This window comes from Cetorhinus maximus, chromosome 17 (assembly GCF_964194155.1).
Source record: "Cetorhinus maximus chromosome 17, sCetMax3.hap1.1, whole genome shotgun sequence".
Taxonomy (NCBI): domain Eukaryota; kingdom Metazoa; phylum Chordata; class Chondrichthyes; order Lamniformes; family Cetorhinidae; genus Cetorhinus; species Cetorhinus maximus.
Genome location: NC_135895.1, coordinates 100,399,633 through 100,423,102, shown reverse-complemented (window position 1 = coordinate 100,423,102; position 23,470 = coordinate 100,399,633). Strand labels below are relative to the sequence as shown.

The 23,470-nt window shown below is 44.2% G+C and overlaps 1 protein-coding gene across 1 annotated transcript; it reads right to left on the bottom strand.

Annotated features, from left to right (window-relative positions):
• Positions 1-15,555: 15,555 nt before the first annotated feature.
• Positions 15,556-23,001, bottom strand: LOC144692791 (V-type proton ATPase subunit G 3-like). The gene is made up of 3 exons (XM_078561872.1): positions 22,915-23,001; positions 18,698-18,798; positions 15,556-16,500 (listed from the first exon to the last, which is right to left on the bottom strand). Exons 1-3 carry the CDS (start codon positions 22,994-22,996, stop codon positions 16,321-16,323), a joined length of 363 nt encoding a protein of 120 aa, XP_078417998.1. The 5' UTR covers positions 22,997-23,001; the 3' UTR covers positions 15,556-16,320.
• Between the last annotated feature and the right edge of the window lie 469 nt (positions 23,002-23,470).

The following is a 23,470-nucleotide window of genomic DNA, read 5'->3' as shown; positions in this document are numbered from 1 at the left end:
TGTCTCTGAGCTGGTGGAGGGTGCGTGTTAACGCTGTGATGGTTTTTCTGGAGCTTCCTGTTTGGATAAAGTCTAGGGGCTCGCACTGGTGCTCGACAGGCTTTGGGGCCTTGATCTGCTGGTGCCTAGAAAATAGAAAATAGAGTTTCAGTTAATGAGCATGATCTAGATAAGACTGCATATGACTCACTGTGAATGTCAGGGTTTGATGAAGTGATGGAGCTGTGATCTGTACTGGGTTGGTGGGAGAGGCCGATCTCCCCTTCCCTACAGGAGCGATCCCTGTCCTCCCCCAGCCAGCTCAGCTGCAGCCTCCTCAAACTCACTGAGGGCAATGATGTCGAACGCCCCTCCACCGGCCTGCGACCTCTCACACCAATGATGTGCCAGCTTGGCCTGTATGAAGAGGAAAGAAAGACATGTGATGAGAAAGGATGGAGCAGAGGTTGAGTGAGATGCATGTCCCCTGTGTGTGGTGAGTCCTCCCCAGAAGGGCCAGAGGATGGAGTGTGAGCAACACGACAGATGGGATTTTGGTGATGTGAAAGTCTTGGTGAGAGAACCAAGAGATATGTATCTCCCGCTAATGGTGGTGTGAGACCCCTGAAGAGAGGAGCCATTTGAGTGCATGAAGCCATGATGAGAGTTTGATATTGGAGGGTGTTGGAGGATGACTTACCCTGGCCGAGCGGATGAGATCGTTCTCCTCTTCCTGCACTGGGTGGAATTTCGAGCCCGGTTGCTAACCGTGCTGACCTGCTCTGCGACGGCCTCCCAGGCCGGAGAGGTGAGGCTGCTGCACTTCCTGCAGCCATCCCTGGGATAGAGCACTTGCCTGTGCACCTGCATCCCTCTGATCTGAGGGCCTGGAGGACCGGGTGGGTGAAGCGGGGTTGCTGCCACCTTCTTGAGGCTCTGAGCCACCTTCCTCTGGCTGCAAGACATCCCTGGCGGGCCGGAGAGAGTGAGATTATGGCCTTTAAATATGGCGCCTGGGACGTCAGACCCAACAGCTGACGGCAGGGGGACAAATCAGCTCCCCACCCGCCTGGTGGTTCAGACCCATTCATGCCTTTGCATAATTAAGTGCGGAATTGGGCGCGATGTCCTGTCATTCTGCACAGCAGGGCGGGCGCTGCCAAATCTGCCCACCACACCAACTCATCTCATTAATGGAAAATTCTGCACTAAGTGTCAGTCACCTTTGGGGGTAAATTTAACCGAACACATATAGTGGCCAACTGAGGGGGCTGGATCGGCCTCTGTTTCACACCTCACCCAATCGCGCTCTCTGTTAACCTGCTTTGAGTTGAAAAATCATATTCACTATAATAATAGGGATCGAAAAGTTTTGCTCAGAACAAAATGTTATTTTACTGATTGACGTATCGTGGGTCCACATGACTCAGTGTGAACATACCTGTCCAGTAGAAAATGCCAGGGATACCTTTGTTATACATCAATTATTTCAGATTTGTATTGTTTTGTATGCAGCAGGACCTTGTATTTTCACTGTTTTTTGAGAGCCATAGAAAGAACATTTTCTGCTCAGTGAGGTTTTCCCTGAAATACTTGATAGGATTTCTCTATTGCCCAGAATGCTTTCTGTAATATGTGCAGTAATAAAGCTGATGCGTATCACGCAGTGTTTATAATGAGGCACCACTGTGGTGTTTTTGATTTGTTTTAGTTTGGTGGAAAGTTTCCAACAAAAAAAAAATCTACATATCTGACAGGCGCTAGTCATGATTTGATGTGGAAGGTGACTGTATGTATTCTGAGCCATCAACATTGAAAAATACTCGACAAGTGTTTACAGAGAACATCCAGGGACCGGGAATCAACACAGTGGGCGGCATTTCCACTTCTCAGTACACTAATTGGGCAATCTCACTCTGGGAAGTCAGGGGGAGAGCTGCTGGAGGGGGAAGGGGTTGGAATAAGAATGTCATGTTGTGCCGCAATGGGCCCTCTTTCTGTTTCAGGGTTACAGTAGATTGTTAGGACAAGGTAGAGGAGTAGCATCACCTTATACTTTGTCTGTGGCATTCCTGACTGAGAAGCACATGATCACATAGAATATACAACAAAGAGACAGGCCACTTGGTCTAACTATTCTGTGCTGGTGTTTACACTCCACACAGGTCTCCCTCCAACCTGCTTCATCTTGTAATTCTCAATATTCGTTCTAAAGAATAAACAAATATTTCTTGCACTGCCATCTCAATGTGTGGGCACACAATTTTACTTGTTCATATTTACTTAGCAGGAGCTGGTTCTTGTGTAAATAGAATCAGTACAGCTTGTGTGGAAGTAGTGTACGTACATGATCTGTTATCACTATATAATCACTCAACTAATTAGATTGATTCTAAGTGGCTTTATTTTAAAGTTTCCTCTTTCTTACAGTTTTCTCCCCTCCCTCTCTGCTGAACAGTTACTGAGCATGGTTCCACGGCACTAGGTGCCCTCTGACACCCCATCCAGGTGGTAATTCTTGCTGTGTGGGGCCAGGCTGGGAATGACGGCAGGTTCTTTGAGCAGGCTGGCCATCCAAGTGGAGTCAGGAACTTTCTGTACCCACTGTGCACATGTGTACCCCGCTCCCCCACCCCCCCCTGCCAACCGCCACCCCTCCCCTGCCCCCTAAGCAGTCACCCAAAGCAAGGACCTTGGTCACATTTTTGGTCCCAGAGAGCGGATCTGTTAGCCTTAGCTTTTTAACCCCATCAACCAGAGCCATAAAAGCAGCTCCTTTATGATTATTCAGTAAGATTCCATTTTCTTTCTTAATGGTGGTTTTTCTGGATAGAATGTTACAAGTCAAGATCTCTTGGAGAATTTTCCACAACTGATTGAACTGCATGCCCATGAAAAGCATTCAATCTGTATCTTAAAATAGATTTGTAAGTTAAATGAAAGAAAAATAGACTTTCCATCGTTATTTTTAGCACCTTTCATGGCCTCAGGATACCCCAAAGCACTTTACAGCCCATGAAGTAGGAAAAGTACAGATGTAACATAAGAAAATAGTCTTCAGGCTGGTTTAAGCCATATTGATACAGATTCCTTCCGACCCAATGGTTTGAATGCAGCGAACTGACTCCATTTACTGTGCACAGCAACAGTGAGCCATTGTTAACAGCAAATCCCATTGTTGCTGCACTCCAACATCGTGTAACCAATTCACACCATTGTAAATCCAGACTTACTGCTTCGCAAGACCCATCTCTGAAGTGATAGTCCTCTGTGCTCATGAAACTTTGGAATTTAGAATTTGGATGGTTTAAACGAATAAACGGCAGATAATTGCAGGATTGGAGACAATTCCAACATCAAAAGCACAGCATAATATTTTATTCATAGTAGCTAACAGGAGCCAAATGAATGCACGGTTCAACTCCTGTTTGGCACTCCAACTATTAGAAAAGCAGTGTGCTGGTGTGTTCCCAGAAATCACAGGCAGCAGATGCAACTTTTTTTAATCTCTGCTCTCCTGCCACGATAAACTGGGGCTGCGGTAAAAGCAGTCAGAAAAATTATCAAGAAACATAACTGTCACCATGCTGAGTGCTTCCCTTCCACTGCACTCGCCGCCACCTTCTCAAGGATAGATGGGACTGGCTGCCAGCAATGTGCCCATTCCGAAAAATTATTTAAAATAGTTTTTGAATCATTGCCCAGTGCTATCAGCCCTGTACAGGCTGGTAGCTGGGTACTTTTCTCGTTCAAAAACTATGTAAGATACTCAGCCTGGCTGAGCCAGTTAGCCTGGCACTCATCAGGCCTTTGATCACTGCGGTCTGCTGGTGTAACTAAAGTGCACTATTCTGCTGTGAGACCATTTACACCTAGCACCTCTATAAATATTGCGTTTCTGGAGAACATTGTTGTGATACCTTTGCAGGGCAAGAAGAGACTGGTGTAAGCACATGGAGTTCAGGTACCCAACAGAACCTGGTTTATTCCAATTTGCTTATATACATGCATACACATATGGCCATAAGAGGGTGCTATTACACTCCTCCCTCTTTAATGAAAAAGTTACATGAAAGTTCAAATTCCATACAACATATATACATTCCTTGCTTTTCATTTATTCACAAATCCAACTTAACCATTGTTTTCCTACTCCTAAGAGGATACCTCAATTGTTGAGCCAAACTTTCAGAACTTGGGAAAATACCTTGACCCATTTTAGCCTGAGTCTGAGGAGAAGCTTTCTCCGAGGACTGATTTTGACCTTGACTTTCCATTAAATTTTCCACTTCATCAAATATCTGATATCAAGTCTGACTCTGACTTGGATCTGAACTGGTTTCAGGCACAACTTGTGTTAGAGTACCTATACTCTACTCATATCCCAACTACCCAATTGAGCAGTCATTTGATTCTTCCCAACACTCTTCTTCTTCATGAATCTCTGAAGGTAAAATGTGATCTGTATGTACAAACCTAACCTTTCCATCAACAAACATCTTGACCAAATATGTGTGAGTAACACATATTTTCACAGTAACCAGTTCAACCACCTATGATGATAATCTTTCACCTTAACTTCTGATTCAACTTCAGATGACTTTCTCTCACTCTACTCTCTTTCTAACTGGATTGTTTTCCTTCTACTGACTGTGCTAAATGTGGTTTCAGCAATGAAACTCTCATTCTGGGCTGTCTTCTAAGAAACAATTCAGCTGGCATTCTGCTGGTAGCAGTGTGAGCTGTGTTACAATAAATCAACAAAATAATTGCCAGTTTGTGATTCAATGCCAACTGACCTTTCTTCCAATTTGTATCTAACATTTGTTTAACAAGAGCACACTTAACAATTTGTACTATGCGCTCTGCTGCTCCATTTGAAGCAGGATGATATGGTGGAACTCTGGTGTGTTTTACCTCGTTCATTCTCAAGAATTTTACAAGTCTGAGATCTGTTGTCAGACACAATTTCCTCTGGGAACCCATCAGCAGCAAACAAACTACATAAATTATCTAGAGTTTTGTTAGTTGATGTTCAGTTCATTGGAAACCCCTCAGCTCACTGTGAATGGCTATAGATCTCAAAATCTTGCATAATCCAGCTGGCCATTTCCATGCTTGCAAAGGTACTGATGGTGGCTTTTTTCTACTGTTTGATATACTCTCCACTGTTTCACAATGTCTTTTATGTCCTTATCAGAACCTGGCCACCAAAGACAGCTTGTCACTAGACTCTTTGTCAAGCTTATCCCTAAGTGCTGATCATGGAGGTCACATAGCAACTGAGATCTGTACCTTTGAGGAATTACAACTCTGGCTCTGGGCATAATACAACCTTTATCAGCAAACAACTCATTCTTATGCATAAAAAATGGCGTGATTTCTAAATCCAGTATCCGTGTTGACCACCCGTTCGTGATAAAGTCATACACCCTTTGACAATACAGGATCACCGTGAGTTGCTCTACCAATGTCATCAGCTGTGACTGGCAACTCATCTACGTGAGACAAGAAAAATACATCTTCCTAATAGGCTCCACCTGAAGGGTTCTCAAAATTCCCACATTTTTCATACCATCAACAAGGATATGACTTTTGGACTTTTAAACTGTTGAGTTAAATGTAAAACCCTGCAGACAGGAGGCTGGGCCCACGAAGGCCTGGGGCTGGACATGCCCGGGCTTGTTGAGTGCAGTGTGGATTGTTTTGCCTGAAACCAGACAACGAGAGGAGACAGAATACGCATTCTTCCCTTTAATACAATCAACCCAGAGAAAAACTTCACCTCACACGAAACTGAAGCCCATCAAAATCTTGCATAAATAATCGCTACTAACTACTAAGGCAGGAAGGGACAATCAATTCAATTAAGTGACCCCATCAATACTCCACACATACAATGGCTTTCAGTTCAAAAACTAGTTACTAGGCAGGAAGACAATGATAAACATCATGCGAGCCCATTAAAACCAATGAGACATACAATCACCTAAGGAAGCCCACCAAAGTCAAACAAAGAACTAACCTTGATTTGGATTCCGATAAGAAATTCGAAAGACAGTATAACTGGGCAGTCAGTTACGAAGGAGAGAGAGAGAGAGAGAGACCAGCTAGCAGAAGGGTGAGAGAGAGAAACCGGTCAGTTATGAGAGGGAGAGAGAGGGAAACCAGCTAGCAGGCAGTGAGCAGTTGGGAGCGGTTGAAGCAGAGTTTAAACAAGAAGATCTGGAGGTTTGCAGGCCCGCAGGCAACATCACGGCGAGGGGCACGGGGTGGCAGGCTCAACCAAAGACAACAAGGCCGCAACTGCAGCCCTCCACGAAGATCGACCATCCACAACCACGCCCTCCACCCAACTGAAGAACCTTCACAGATTCCACAGACCAGGACCACGTGGGGACGGCAGGTCCCAGAGGACACAAAGAGCGTACCCCAAAACTGCAACCGGTTTACTTGGCTGGATTTCGTACTGTCAAGGAACCCTGGTTGGTGAGCATGATCCCTGACCTCTCCTAGTTCAATTTAGTTAGGTTCTGGGGGTGGGACAAGGGTAAGGGGATTAGTAGCGTGATTTTCCCTCGTTATGCCGGGTGTTCCCCACTCTTAACTAAGTGTACTTTGTAAGTCTGTATAATCTCAGTGTAATCCTAATGTTATAAGTTCATTTGTGACTTCAATAAACTCAGTTTTCCCTGCACCAAAACCAGTTGTCTGCTGCACTTTGTCACAACCCCCAAATAAATCCAAGGTCTAGAACTCAGGGAGTGGGAGCGATTCGGACCGCTCAGAAGTCAGAGGTGAAACTGACTCACACCACCACCCACTACAACCTTTGATGGAGATAGTAATCTTGATGCTGCATCGGCATTACAATGATCTTCCGATCACCTGTACTTCATTATATTACTCATAAACAGACAAAATCAACGCCCATCTCTACATTCGGGCTTTAGCTACAATGGGCACTGGAGACTTTAGATTCAAAATAGCTGTCAGTGGCTTTTGATCAGTTTCGATTGTGAAACTTGGACCATACAAGTATTCATGAAATCTTCTTACTCCACAAATTAAATGCAATGTTTCATGTTCCATCTGAGCATAATTTTATTCACCGGCACTGAAGGCAAATGTATTTGGTCTCTCCTCACCCTTCTCCAACATGAGAGATCACAGCCTTACTCTGTATGGAGAGACATCACATTGTAAAGTACAAGCATTGTACCTAACAATACCTAACCATTTGCTTTTACACAGTTGGAATGCCATGTCACACTCCCTTGTCCAATTCCACAGAACACCCTTCCTCAAGATTTTATTCAATGGATGCAATAAGGTTGTCAAATTTGGCCTGAATTCTAGTAGTAATTCACGAAGCCAAAAAAAGATCTGAGCTCAGAGATATTCTGAGCGTGTGACACATTTCTTATTTTTTTCTTTACTCTCTCATGAGATGTGGGTGTCGCTGGCAAGGCCAGCATTTGCTGCCCATCCCTAATTACCCGTGAACTGAGTGACTTGTTAGGCCATTTCAGAGGGCATTTAAGAGTCAACCACATTGCTGTGGGTCTGGAGTCACATGTAGGCCGGACCAGCTAAGGACAGCAGATTTCCTTCCCTAAAGGACATTAGTGAACCAGATAGGTTTTTATATTCCAGATTAATTGAATTTAAATTCTGCCAATTGCTGGGCTGGAATTTGAACCCGTGTACCCATGACTATTAGCCTGGGCCTCTGGATTACTAGCCCAGTGACGTTCCCATTATCCAGTGACATTACTACTACGTCACCATCTTCCCCATTACTTGAACCTTACTCAAGGTAGGATGTAACCCATCTTTGTCTACCCTGTGACCCAAATACTCTACAGGGTTTTGAAACATTTCATATTGTGTGCCTTTGCCTGAACTCCATGCTTTTCCAAATGTTGGAGCACCTTTTTCAGTCTAGCGACAAAGTCACAAAAAAGGAACGAAACCGGACGGCATCGAACTACGCACCAGAAATGACAATGGCGATCTCAGCCCTTTCGACCCTGCAAAGTCCTCCTGACTAGCATCTGGGGGCTAGTGCCAAAACTGGGGGAGCTGTCTCACAGACTAGCCAAGCAACAGCCTGATATAGTCATCCTCACGGGATCATACCTTACAGATAATGTCCCAGGCACCACCATCACCGTCCCTGGGTATGTCCTATCCCACCAGCAGGACAGACCCAGCAGAGGTGGTGGAACAGTGGTATATAGTCGGGAAGGAGTTGCCCTGGGAATCTTCAACATTGACCCCAGACCCCATGAAGCCTCATGGCAGAAGGTTAAATATAGGCAAGGAAACCTCCTGCTGATGACCACGTACTGCCCTCCCTCAGCTGATGAATCAGTGCTCCTCCATGTTGAACACCACTTGGAGGAAGCACTGAGGGTGGCAAGGGCGCAGAATGGCCAAGTCCTAAAGGACTTAGCTGCTAGACTGGGTCTACAGCAGGTGGTGAGGGACCCAACCAGACGGAAAAGCACACTTGACCTCCTCCTCACCAACCTGCCTGCTGCAGATACACCTGTCCATGACAGTATCAGTAAGAGTGACCACTGCACAGTATTTGTGGAAACGAAGCCCCGCCTTCACATTGAGGATACCCTCCATCGTGTTGTGTGGCACTAACACTGTTCTAAATGGGATAGATTTCAAAAGATCTAGCAACTCAAGACTGGGCATCAAAGAGGCGCTGTGGGCCATCAGCAGCAGCAGAGTTGTATTTGAACACAATCTGTAACCTCATGGCCTGGCATATCCCCCACTCTACCATTACCATCAAGCCAGGGGATCAACCCCTGTCAATGAAGAGTGCAGGAGGGCATGCCAGGAGCAGCACCAGGCATAACTAAAAATGAGGTGTCAACCTGGTGAAGCTATAACACAGGACTACTTGCATGCCAAACAGCATAAGCAGCAAGTGATAGATAGGCTAAGCGATCCCACAACTAACGGATCAGATCTAAGCTCTGCAGTCCTGCCACATCCAATCGTGAATGGTGGTGGACAATTAAACAACTCACTGGAGGAGGAAGCTCCACAAATATCCCCATCCTCAATGATGGAGGAGCCCAGCACATCAGTGCAAAAGATAAGGCTGAAGCATTTGCAACAACTTTCAGCCAGAAGTGCCGAATGGATGATCCATCTCGGCCTCCTCTGGAGGTGCCCAGCATCACAGATGCCAGTCTTCAGCCAATTCGATTCACCCCATGTGAAATCAAGAAACAGCTGAAGGCACTGAATACTGCAAAGGCTACGGGCCCTGACAATATTCCGGCAATAGCACTAAAGACTTGTGCTCCAGAACTTGCCATGCCCCTAGCCAAGCTGTTCCAGGACAGCTACAGCACTGGCATCTACCCAGTTATGTGGAAAATTGCCCAGGTCCTGTACACAAAAAGCAGGATAAATCCAACCCGGTCAATTACCACCCCATCAGTCTACTCTCCATCATCAGTAAATTAATGGAAGGGTCATCAACAATGCTATCAGCAGCACTTGCTTAGCAATAACCTGCTCATTGAAGCCCCATTTGGGTTCGTGCAGGGCCACTCAGCTCCTGACTTTATCCCAGCCTTGGTTCAAACATGGACAAAAGAGCTGAACACCCGAGGTGAGGTGAGAGTGACTGCCCTTGACATCAAGGCAGCATTTGACTGAATGTGGCATCAAGGAGCCCAAGAAAAACTGGAGTCAATGAGAATCACGGGGAAAACTCTCCATTGGTTGGGGTCATACCTAGCACAAAGGAAGATGGTTGTGGTTGTTGGAGATCAGTCATCTCAGCTCCGATACATCACTGCAGGATTTCCTCAGGATAGTGCCCTTGGCCCAAACATCTTCAGCTGCTTCATCAATGACCTTCCTTCCATCATAAGGTCAGAAGTGGGGATGTTCGCTGATGATTGCATAATATTCAGCAACAGTCACAAGTCCTTAGATACTGAAGCAGTCCATGTCCAAATGCAGCAAGACCTGGACAATATCCAGACATGAGCTGACAAGTGGCAAGTAACATTTGCGCCACACAAGTGTCAGGCAATGACCATCTTCAACAAGAGAGAATCCAATCATTGCCCCATGATGTTCACTGGCATTACCATCACTGAATCCCCCACTATCAATATCCTAGGGGTTACCATTGACCAGAAACTGAACTGGACTAGCCATATAAATACTGTGGCTACAAGAACAGGTCAGAGGCTAGGAACTGTGCAATGAGTAACTCACCTCCTGACTCCCCAAAGCCTGTCCACCATTTACAAGGCACAAGTCAGGAGTGTGATGGAATACTCTCCACTTGCCTGGATGAGTGCAGCTCCCACAACATTCAAGAAGCTTGACACCTTCTAGGACAAAGCAGCCCACTTGATTGGCACCCCATCCACAAACATTCACTCCCTCCACCACCAACGCACAGTGGCAGCAATGTGTACTATCTACAAGATGCACTGCAGGAATTCACCAAGGGTCCTTAGACAGCACCTTCCAAACCCACGACCATTACCGTCTAGAAGAACAAGGGCAGCAGACAGATGGGAACACCACCACCTGGAAGTTCCCCTCCAGGTCAGTCACCATCCCGACTTGGAAATAAATCGCCGTTTCTTCACTGTTGCTGGGTCAAAATCCTGGAACTCCCTTCCTAACAGCACTGTGGGTATACCTACACCTCATGGACTGCAGTGGTTCAAGAAAGCAGCTCACCACCGCCTGCTCATGGGCAATAAATGCTGGCCCAGCTAGCGAAGCCCACATCCCATGAAGGAATGAAAAAAAGTCTGTTTTCCTCGGTCTGCCTATTTGGAGCTGAAATAAGTATATTATCCTAATGGTACACTACTCGCTGAATTCCTTGCAACATTTGGTTCATTACCCCTTGGAAAATTCTGCGGGCAGAAGAAACACCAAATAGCAGCCTATGAAACTGAAATAGACCTATGTGTATTAATAGTCATCATCTAACTGAAGTTGCATGTTGGCGTTTGTCAGATCTAACTTTGAAAATATCCGCTTGCCTGATAACACTGTGAACAGATCCTCCACTTTTGCAAATTATCAGTTGGATTACCTCCCAGTACCTGATTTACAGTTTCCTATAATTCCCACATATTCTTACACTACCATCTGACTTTGGTACTATGGGAGTATCCCAATTACTCAGTTCTACATTAGAGATAATGTTCTTAGTTTCAAGTCTTTTTGGTTCTTACTCTACTTTCTCCCTTTGAGCATAGGGTACTGGACGAAGCCTGTAATAAACTGGTATTGCATTCCTCTGGATCTGGATGTTGGCTTATATCCTTGGCTAGGTTTACTGGTCTCACTAAACACCTGAGGGTACTTGGCTATCACATTGTCAGGCATTGTGAATTTCACTTCTACACAAGAAAGCTCAGTCCAGTTTAACTCAAGTGCTGTTAACCAGTTCCTTCCTAACAAGGATTGTTTTTCACTATTCACCACATTGATGGACAATTTTGCACGTTGCTCCTTATACGTGACTGGAACCAACACACTTCCCGTTATGGGGATTTTCTCTCCTCCACAACTTTGTAATTCTATCTGTGGTTTCTCCAGTTGAGTTGACTCAACTTTTCATGACATTAGCAATTCAGGAATCATGCTGACTGATGCACCTGTGCCGACCTCTATGTTTACCGGAGCCCCATCCAACACTACTTGGATTACGATGCCCTGTAAATTTCCACTGGACATCCTTGGGTCGTATGGGTCTCAACCGACTCATCATCGACCTGCGGTTTGACAACCATATGCCGTTTCCTCCAGCCAGTGTTTTCTCCATTTACATTCTTTTGATTTGCCTTGTCAAGATGACCCTGCTTCTTGCAGCTGTGGCACTCTGCTTCACAAATGGACAACTCTGTGCCCAATGCTGGCCTAAGCACCTAAGAACAGCAGTAGTACCACTACTTCTACTAAGTGCCTTTGTTGGGGCCTTTGGCTTATTCAGCTGTAGCCCATTTACTTCAGCAGATGAATAGCGGTTGTTACCTTTGACTTCTCTTGAGCCATGTTCCGCCATGTCTATAGATGATGCCATTTGGCAAGCTATGTCGAAAGTTAACTTTGGCAATGTCAGCAACTAACTGCGAATGCATTCACTTTTTAAACTGCACACAAATCTGGGCCACAATGCTCTCCCTTGAGTTGACAGCTTTTTCAAAACCAGGCAACTTATTCCTTGTTCCAAACCGATGGCTTTCAGCAATCTCCAATGCCATGGTATTGTAGTACTGCTCAAGATTACACAAAATGTCCGATAGCGCCGTGTCTTATGGCTTAGCAGGAGTCAACAAATTCTCAAACACTTCTGGGCCTGCTTCCATCATAAAGACCACACTTTGCATTTCCTCCACTGTCTGATTAACAGCTGGATTATCAGGATCTTTGAGGATTTTATGAGCAGTGAAAAACATCTCAAGCTGCTCCACATAGGCACCGAAAGACTCTCAGTCACAGCTGTACTCTCCCAGATGCCCAATAATACCTGTTGATGCAGCCATCTTCGAAGGTCAGTTCACCCACATGTACCAGCCTTTTCTCTAATACTTGATGTTTAAGCCTATTCCTCAGCAAATAACACCTCACAGTTCCTATGCTGATATGTTGGAAGCTTCTCCAATCAAATTTAGTCGGCGAAATCTTATTCTTATCACCATCTTTGCAAGACAATAAAAGACTGCTGTATGCACATGGAATTCAGGTACCCAACTGAAACTGGTTTATTCTGGTTTGCTTATATACATACATACACAAATGTCCTCAAGAGGGTGTTATTACACTTATCAGAACTCTCCGAATTGCAGTGACTGCTGTTACGTAGCCAAATGTGACAGCTTTCTGCACATGGCAAAACCCCTCAATTGACTAATGGATGAATAGTCAGTTGCTCTGTTTCTGATAATGAAGGTAGGGGGAGGAATATTGGCCAAGGCACCAGCAGAAATGCCTGCTCACTTCCTCAAAGGGTCCTTAGCGGCAAATTGAAATGCAGAGCAGGGTAGTTGGGGCCCTCGGTTTAATATCTTACCTGAAGGATGACACCTCAGAGATTGTATCCCTCCTCAGTACAGCCTAGAATTTGCACTGAAGTCCTGAAGTGGGACTTTCTGATTCAGAGGTGAAAGTGCTGGTAGGTGAGGTCAGATGACACTTGTCACAGGACTGTAATACTGCACTAACACAATACCGAGGAATTCTTGAAGTGGTGACTTCAAAATAGATTTTGCAGGGGCTTGCTCGATCGAGTTAAAGGAAAAAACGAGGCGTGTAGAATCTTGTTCTTATTTTTTTTATTGTGAAGTTGAACTTCAGTCATGTCATCTGGGGATTTAGGTACAAAAATAAGCATAATTACCTTAACAGGAACAAGAACAATAGGGTTTCAAAATACACCTTCGCCTGACAGAAATAAACCAGCATTTGGGAAGCGCTTCAAGGTAATTTACTGCTCAATGTGAACATTAGCAGACTGTTAAGATAACTTAATTCACACATTTTCACTAATTATCGCTGCGATCCAGTGGAAGGTCACAAATTGCTACTTTGTTCCACTAGGAGATAAACCACAGAGTTGATATGATTCCCATCTCCTCGATACAGGCTTGTGCATCTTTTATGTTGGGTTATTAAGAGAATGAAACTAAAAACACACAAATGAGTTGCTGCTGTGACATTTTGATTTGTATCCCATCTTTTAACATTGGCTCCAAGTACCACAAAAAAGACTCATTACAAAAGCCTATATTAATATATCAAACAGTTTAAATGAATTACCTGCTACACAAAGGGCTCTATTCCCAAAAGCTTACGCTTTGCTATTTTTGCAGCTATCTACATGAATGTTTCTGATATTTAAATAAAAGGACAAAATATGAACAGGAAAGCATAACCCCGATTCTGAAGCACTTGAATATCTCAGTCCATCCCCTGCTTCATATTGTAACTAATTAATATGTAAATCATGGGTGCTTGATGTGGATGGGCTGTTTGCGCGCTGTTCACATCTAAGCAGAGCTTTCCCCCTGACATCACGGAAATGAATGTCACCTGAAAGGTTGAAATGCAAGCAAATTAAAACCAGCTACTGCTGATTGTATCTCTGGGCCACCAAGAGGATGTCACCAGGGCAACTAGTGACTGTAAAGACCTGAGTCTTTCAAAATAGGCCAGGCAAGGTATAAACCACTTTGATCATACTGGCACTGTCTAAGCATGTATACAAGGAACTGGTGCCCATGAACCGATTCGTGCCAAGTAAACAGCGAAATCTGCTTCCCTTCTCCCAGTGACAGACTTAGTGAACCCACTCATCGTCACCATCACCATCCCCCTCTCCACCCTCCCCAAAGTGGGGCCTGCAGTTTGGAAAACAGAACTGCCAGAGACACCAGCCTCCCAGAAATAAAAGGGGTTTCAAATATTTTGGAAGAACCAAAAGAGAAGGTTCTGTAACTTAATAGGTGAAATATGATACATTTTTAAAAGACGTCTGAAACATATGGACTTCCTTGGAAGCTCGCCCATTGGTCAATAACAAACATAGAAACCTGGCCCAAAGTCACTGATGTCAAACGCGTCAAACTGTGATCACGCAGAGCACAGAAAATGTGCAATCTGTCACGACTTGGAAGTGTGGTTTGAAGTGCAATAGGATAACACAAATTTTGGGAACTGAAACTGGCGACATTCCAATAATACAAACACCTGCGTCATAGTCATCGAGTTATACAGCCCAGAAACAGGCCCTTCGGCCCATCGTGTCTGCGCTGGCCAATCAAAGCCCCCTATCTACTATAACCCCGTATTCCAGCACTTGGCCCATAGCCTTGTATGCTATGGCATTTCAAATGTTCCTCTAAATACTTCTTAAATGTTGTGAGGGTTCCCGCCTCTACCGCCCTTTCAAGCAGTGAGTTCCAGATACCCCCTCACCCTCTGGATGAAAAGATTTTTCCTCAAGTCCCCTCCAAACCTCCTGCCCCTTTACCTTAAGTCTATGCCTGCTGGTTATTGATCCCTCCGCTAAAGGGAAAAGCTTCTTCCTATCCAACTTATCTATGCCCCTCATAATTTTGTACACCTCAATGTCCCCTCCCCTCAGCCTTCTCTGCTCCAAGGAAAACAACCCTAGTCTATCCAATCTCTCTTCATAGCTGAAACGCTCCAGCCCAGGCAACATTCTTGTGAATCTCCTCTGCACCCTGTCTAGTGCAATCACATCCTTCCTATAGTGTGGCGACCAGAACTGCACTCAGTACTCCAGCTGTAGCTTAACTAGCATTTTATACAGCTCCATCATAACCTCCCTGTTCTTGTATTCAATGCCTCGACTAATAAAGGCAAATATCCCATATGTTTTCTTAACCACCTTATCTACCTGTCCTGCTGCCTTCCGATGAGAATCAAATTGAAATTTTGGAAAACAAACCTTAAAAAAAAATCAAAGCTTGCAAGTTTTAAAATGACAATTTATTGGATGTCAAACATGGACTAAAATCATTAGGCACAAGACTGAGGTACATATTTCTTATGTCTTGCATACATTAAGATGTATGAGAACAGTAACTCTCCCTGTTAACCATGTCTAGTGAAACTGTTCAGTGAATTTGGTTTCTAGGTGAACTGTTGGAAGGGATAGGTAACATGATCTGGTCATTTTAATACATCGGAGCTGCACGTCTTAATAATGAGACTGAGCTTGAAGCTGAATTTCAAATGACATGAAACTAAAGTTTCCCTTTGTGACTCTGTTTGCCGATGTTTTTCAGGCTCCCTAAGGTCAAACTAAAGATCAACAGGTTGGAGGGGTAGTGGATTGCTTTCCACACCTCTCAGGGAACCTTCTGGATTTAGATACAGATCAACCATAATCTAACTGAACGGTGGAACTGACTCAAGGGAGCTGAATGGGCAATTCCTGTTCCTTTTTCCTTCTTGTGTTCCTTCTGGGTAAAGGGAGTGCATCAGAGGCGGAGGAGTTGCGATATCTGGGGCTAATATGCCTTCCTCACTAAAAGGATTGTTATGGATCCTGGCACTAACTGCAGGAGAAGGGGGTGAAGTTAGGATCCAGCAACAACTACTTGCATTTATATAGCACCTTTAATGTAGGAAAACACCTCAAGGCACTCACTCAAAAAACAATAAAAAAAGACAAAGTGTCAACATTAATTGCCTTTCATTAGAATGTTATCCAGTGCCATGATGTTATCCAGCGTCAGTTAATTTCAGTGGTACCAGGTTTATAGTTTGATAAAGTTTAATTTACCACTGATTCTCCAGTCAATGGAAGCCAGCTTCTCTAAAATTAATATGGATTTCAGGTTTGATTTCACAAACCATCCCCAAGAGGTCTTGCAGAACCTTTTCACTATTCTGTTCATGGTTGCTTACGAGCCCATTGATTTTTGCTTTGGTTTGCTCATCCACTTTGACTAAAAGGTTACCTTGAGATCCCATGATCTAGGACAAAACAGAGACAAGTTTATTGTAAACAGAAGGCCACATCATTGGGTTTTTCCACTGGAAACATTTTGGTAACAGTTCTTGAAATTGGGATGTTTACAGCATATATATTTAAGATACCCATTTTTCTTCCTCCATTTTCTCCCTCCCCTTCTCCTGAATACACTGGGAGAAGATTCTGTGGGTGTCAGAGTTCCTCTGTTACTTTTACACAAAATGACCTGCTTTATGTTTGAGACTGAACAGCAATTGGTAGTGTATTATTGAGTAAGTGAAGCTAGCAGAGGCAAACCTGATCTTGTCCTCATGCAGCATCTATGCATATGTACTTTGCATATATGTAGCCATGGAAAATAGAAACTCTGACTGATATCCCTCCTTGTCCATCCAGCATAGAGACAGGGGGCAGAATTTTTCGCTCGGTATGTGGGCAGACGGACGCTTGAGTGTGAAATAGCACGTGATGATGTCGGGTGAGTGTCCCGACGTCATCATGCACTCACGCGATATTTCGGTCAGCGGGCGTGCATGAGAGGATGTGCACACGCTGACAATTAAGGGACCTGTTAAGACCATTAAAGCAGTAATTGACTGAGATTTTTTTGTTGCCCGTCCAATGTTATGGTTGGCAGCCGGGTGAATTGGCCAGGCGGCCTTTGCATTTTTCAGGAAACCTCATCTACGGGCGGGATGAGGTTTCCGATATTAATTTAAAAAAGCATACAAATGTTTGGACAGAATTGTCATCATCCATATGTTCCAGTGACTGATTCTGATGCGTGAGCATTTTTTCCCCAGTTTTTAAAATCTCTCTTTATTGCATTTAAATTCTTCAGCTCCCTGAGGCAGGTCTCTCTGCCTTCAGGGAGCTTTCATTCCGCGCTCCCCCACGCCCGCGCTGACTTCAGCGCTTGCCCTCCCCCCACTCCCACACCCCGGCAGTGCTGAGCCTTTCAGCGCGCCTTTCACACGGGCTGGCTGTTAATTGGCCAGCCAGCATAAAATCACGGTCGGGGGCCAATTGCGGTTGGGGTCCGTTCCCCAGCTGCTCCCAGGCCCACCAATCGTGGGTGCCCGCTGAACTAGAAATCCTGCCCAGGGAGTCCTGTTGCGACACAGCATTGGCCAATATCACCCTGAACAAAAGATTGATGCTAGGTCCTTACTGATCAGTCTGGCCTCGTATCACAACACACACACCGCTTTTACACAATGGGCAATTAGGGCTGTCTCTTTTCTCAGACTTTTTTTGAAGCATACATGCCCTGTGTCTCCTTGGGATTTCCTGCTGGATTCCTGCCATTATTCTAAGAAGCCCAGCAAAGCCTACCCGCAAAACAGTACAGGACGTGGTTGCGCCTGTCATAAAGGCCAGTGACACCAAGATGAGCCGTGGGGAAGCGACACCTTCCATTCTCACTGACCCAAAAGGGACTGGAAGCTGATACGCCAAGCAATTTGAAACATTCTGCGCTCTAGATGATAATAAATGGGCCCCACCTCTGGGTTATAAATGTCTCTTAGCTGTGAAGATTTTTTAAAAAATTAAAACTTAATTTATTGGATTGGCCCCCCTGAGAGGGCACAGAGAGCTCTTGTCGTCTTCTATCCCTCCCCACCACTAACCCCACTCTCCCCACCTCCCGAACACACATACACGCACTCAAAATGACCAGCTGCATGGACAGGAAAGGCATCAAGGATGTGTTCATGTTAGCGCGGATGCTTGTCAGGCCCCATGTAGAATGCCTGCACATTGATCTTGCATAACCCAATGGGGTTAGCACTAGGGTGCAACAGGGAACACAATCCCAGAGGATCCATCGGGATTGCGCCCTGTGGACTTTCAAGACCATGGTCTGTTATTTTGGGAATCTTAACTTAATTATGATTTTGTCAAAACGTAAAGTCATGACATAAATAGAGTGGGCTCTGATTTGCGGCCAGGAGTGAGATTCAATAATGTCTCCACTTTTGAAGTTGAGGGTAACTCCACAAATCTGTTACGTGGCCATGACTGCTAAGAAATGTGTTAAATCCCATTGCTCTTTGCCACAATTCTTTTATTTAAGAAGGAACAGTGTGCAGGGACTTTACGTTTGTAACCAATGATTCTAACAATATGGTTCATTCAGCCTAATTTTCAAAGCATGCAGCAATTAAAACAAGTCTACTTGTTTGCATTAATACGCACCGAATCTTGCTTTTGTCTGAACTCTCTCTCCCTTTGCAGACGATATTGATCTATCTCAGCTTGAGCCTCATCCTTTGCTTGTTTCAGCCGCCTTCCTTTCCCTACAAGCAATATTCACAAAGAAAATGCCTGATAAGTGTTTTATACCAATTCTGCCACAAATCTAATAAACAGATCGGACACAAAGGGAATCAATGGATTGCAAAAAATGAAACCGTTGAATGAAGCTGGACTGATTAATAATGCTCATGTGAGTTACGTCAACCTATGTCTAGAATGATTTCTTTTCAATGATGTATTGATTTTTTTTCATAGATGCTACTTCTATTCCATTTTTTGTGCATGATTTTCATTAGGTACCCAACTACAAAATCTAATTATAGAAGGTTACTGCTGTTTATTTTCTGATTCCTCATTGCTGTTCTGAGCTGCTGTAACCTGCAGCCTAATGCCTTCTTTATGATATGTTCAGCACAACAGTTGGGGTAATGGTGGTGCCTTGCCAGAAACCACTGCAGGAATCAGCGTGCGTCGGGTAAGTGTTTTGTCTGTCGAACTGGCAGGGGTTGCAGTGGCTTAATAGATTGGTGCTTTTGTCCGAAACCCCAGAACTGAGCTGGGGTTTCACTCCTGCTATTTTCCAAACAGGAGTTTCACTCCTGCTATTTTCCAAACAACGAGGTGGTAGGATTGGGGGTGGGGGTGTGGGGTGCATATCAAGGGCTGTTTTTGCACACCTCCTAAAACCTAAGTCAAGAATGTCACTGCCGGGGTCCTCCGAGAAGGGTGATTCTCTGCTTCTTGATTGTAACATAAGGACTGTTTTTTTAAGGAAGTCATAAAATAAAGATTTTTGAACATGTTCTTATTTCTTTCACAGGGCGATGAAGTGCATTAACAAGATCCAATTCAAAACTTTCATCTAACTTTACCATGCAATTCAGGATCCTCACTGGGGGGTGAGTTTAGAGACATTCTGAAGAGGTGTCGCATATGACAAACTATTACCTGATTGATGTTCAGTGAGCTTTTACTTTTACTGCTGTATATTGCGGTTTAAGCTGCATGAGAAACAGGAGCAGAACTAGGCCAAACAGCCCTTCCAGCCTGCTCACCTAGAAGGAGAAAACAGTAAAAACTGGGAAATAAGAATACTGGTCCGAACTGGTCTTGTATACCTTAAAATAGAACACCACTGGGAAATGAGAGAACTGGTCTGAACTGTTTTTTCCTTCTGGGCAGCCATTCGATATGCTTATGGCTGTTCTTCTACCTCAATTCTACCTTCTTGCACTATCCTTGTATCCCTTAATTCCCTTAGTATTGAAAAATCTATCGATCTCTATCTTGGATATGCTTAATGACTGAGCATCCACGGTTCTTAGTGTAGAGAATTCCAAAAAGTCACAACCCTTTGAGTGGAGAAATTTCTCCTCAGCTAAAGTCCTAAATGGCCGACCCTTTATTCTGGGTTTATGACCCTTTAGCTCTAGACCACTCAGCCCTATGTTAATGAGAAGATTCTTTTTGATTCAGGACAAACATTTTAGCAATTTTCACCTCACTAGAAGGTTTACCTTGTGCTTTGGATAGCACCCATTCCAATAAAAAAATGTTCTGAGTGGATTTTCAAAAGTAACTTTTATAGCTGAACACTATACATATCACAGAGGTAATAAGCATGCCATATTATCAAATAATGGGGCATACTCCATTCCATGCTTTGTAACAGATCCGCTCCTCGTTTTGTGGCAGACACAGTCAGCAAGCTTTTACAGCCTTGATCTCCTTCTATTGCACACACACATGGGGAAGACTGTTAGCGTTTCAGCAATATCATTCAGATGGAGTAAGAGCTGGAAGTCCATTCCAGTCCCACTAATTGCCATGCAAACATTGCTTGCGCCATGAGAGAGCATGGAAGGATTCACTGTGGTAACTTGCTCATCCATAGTAAATATGATCCAGATCAATCGAGCGGCCAATTTGGGAATTAATCCCAAATAACCACAGTTAAATCCAGAGTTTAATGCTGAACATATGCACATTTGGAAGATCAGACAGACCTCAGTAAATAATCCAGACCCATAAAGCGCTTTCTAAGAAATTTTCATCATTTCTTTGCTAGACATGTGTTATTGTATTAATCTGACATGCACAGATTGTTTTAATTTGTGTCCGTGCATGTTGACACGATTATTTTTTTGGATTCTGCGCTGTGCAAAAGAGAGCCCCGAGCTGTTTGAGCTCCCCGGAGGGTATGTGAGAGACCTGGGGTGTGCGGAGGAAGTGGGGAGGAGATTTGCTAGGGGAATTGGACTGTCCAAACATGACCCCCTCCATTTTCAACACAGAGCACAAAAGCCCCAAATGCTGGCACTTCTCAATGTTTAGATTTTAAGTAGGAGCGGCATTAAGTGATCAGAAACACAGGTTTGTTTTTCTCTCCGCATTGATAAATACACTTAGCCATGGACTTTGCTTTAATTCTTACTCATAGATTTTTAATGCTTGTGACTGTAAACCGTATTCCTTGGAATTTGCAGTTAGATTGTTATAGTTCTATCACAAACAATCTGCCGTATATAAAATTGGTATATTTTGGGTGCAGTTTCAGCCCGAGCCCACTAAACTCTAGTGTGCTTCAGTGATTACTCACTACTTTTGCTCTTAGCCTGGTTGACTCGGAGCCTTGAGGGAGGTGGAACTATATCTGGGTCTGAGGGGAAATAAAAAATCTTCGATATTTAAAACATTAAGTAAAGAGTATATGTGATAAAAACACAATAACATTGTGAGTATAAAGAAAACGTGACTTGAAAATGTCAGCTGCACTTCCCATGATGGGCTCATTTGGTAAAGGCAGCTGACTAATGGAGCCATGTAAGACCAGATGGTCCAAGCTTTGACTTGTACTTGCCGCTGAGGTGGCTGATCCCAGCCAAGCTGGCAGTTGGGGCGCTACAAACTGGATCGTGCCCCTCACTCGGCATCCAGGCACCAGCATTTCTTTTTTCCAGTAGGACAACGATCAGCAGGGAAATCCTGGCTAGAGGAACTGAGCTAGAAATTCCCTGCTGAGCTGTACCCGATGGGAAAAGGAAATACTGCTGTCGGTGGAGGGAGAACAAGTTCGGCCTCTGTTTGTGATTTCCTCCCCCTCCCCCACCCCGCTCCTACAGACAGATAACCTGCCAATGCTCAATGTCTTGGCTCAGTGAAGTACAGCTGGGCTCTTGGCACCTATAAAGCCCTAACCTCAGCAGGAGTCAGTGTTGAACAGGGCCACGAAACAAAAAAGTATAAGAAGAAATCCCTGTTGCTTTTAGATTAAAGAATAGTATGACTGGGGCTTTGGACTTTAAAAGTAAAGTGCTTCCCTTGTTAATCTGGATAAAATGTCGCTCTGTCTTCTCATGCAGAGAGGGCTAAATGCACAGAATGGACTCCCAGATGGAGTCAGTGGAGGTGAAACCCCTGGAACCACTTGGAACAATGGGATGCTGCAATGGAGGGCACCAGGTTTCTCCAAATGGAGTCATTCAGGAGGGCTAAATGGACATCCTCACCCTTAATGATCTTGCGGACCATTAAGTCAAGGTCTGCACCATGTGGAGACCTCATTTGTGACCCAGGTTCTCCAGCTGTGAAAACACCGAGGCTTACACTGTTTTCCATGCTGAGTATCGATCCAGAAGAGCCAATGATTCTCGAGCCCTGCGCTGGCCTGGGTATCTGTGCAAATTGTAACCGTGTAGGACACAACAGCTTAACCTGAGGTAGCTGCGGGCAGAATTTCAGTCAGTGACGCAATGTGTTTATTCAACAGTGGCAGTGTTAACAAAGAAAACCGAACTCATCCCCTAAATTATTCATTCTTCTCTAGCACGGTGTATGCAGATCTCTGCAGGATTTGTGACATTGCATGTTCACTCCTCACACATGATCTTCCTGTCACTCCCAAGTGGAATAGCTGTAACCTCAGATTATGGCCAGTACAAAGGTACAAGTCCCAAATTTGATCATAAATGAAGTGCGTCATTTGTGCCAACCCTTTTGTTTTTAGTACATTCATATCATTCTGATTATTAAGAGTCTTTAACATCTTGAACAAATCTTCCTCCAATGAACTAATCTTTGCGCTTTGGTTCCATTTTGCACTGAAGCCATTTTTCATTATGTGAACCAGCAATTATTAGTTTGTTCAGTTTACTCACTCTTCTTGGCCTCCTCTAACTTTTCTTTGGCTCGTTTCTCTGCTTGCAAAAGCTGATGGATTCCCTGTGAGTGGCTGGTCATGTTCTTCTGTCGTCTGGCTCTCTCTGAAGGTGCTGCTCAGAGCCCCTGCCCAAATTTATAGGGATTCCAATGACTGGGCTACCTCACTGTTGCTGAGAACAACAAAGGCAGTCCAGATACGGCTTGTAAGGTAGCAGCCGGCTCCAGTCACTGGCTGCTTTCAGGCAGCTCCTACCTACTGAGAACAGCCATAGCTCACCAATCCTTAGTGTCCCTTATCCTAGGTCAAAACAAAACAATAACACGAGATCCAGTCACCCATAAATGAATTTATGAAGCACACACTGAAAATATTGAATTATCCAAATGACACTTTCAGGTGTCTGATGTTATCCACTTCCCACGTTTAATAATTTTTATAACCCAAATTTTACCTTCAAATTTGTATTCTACTTAGGTTCAATTATTCTTTCCACTCTGGTGGTATAACTCAAATCAGGAGACTTTATAAATGTACACAGCATTGATTTTTAA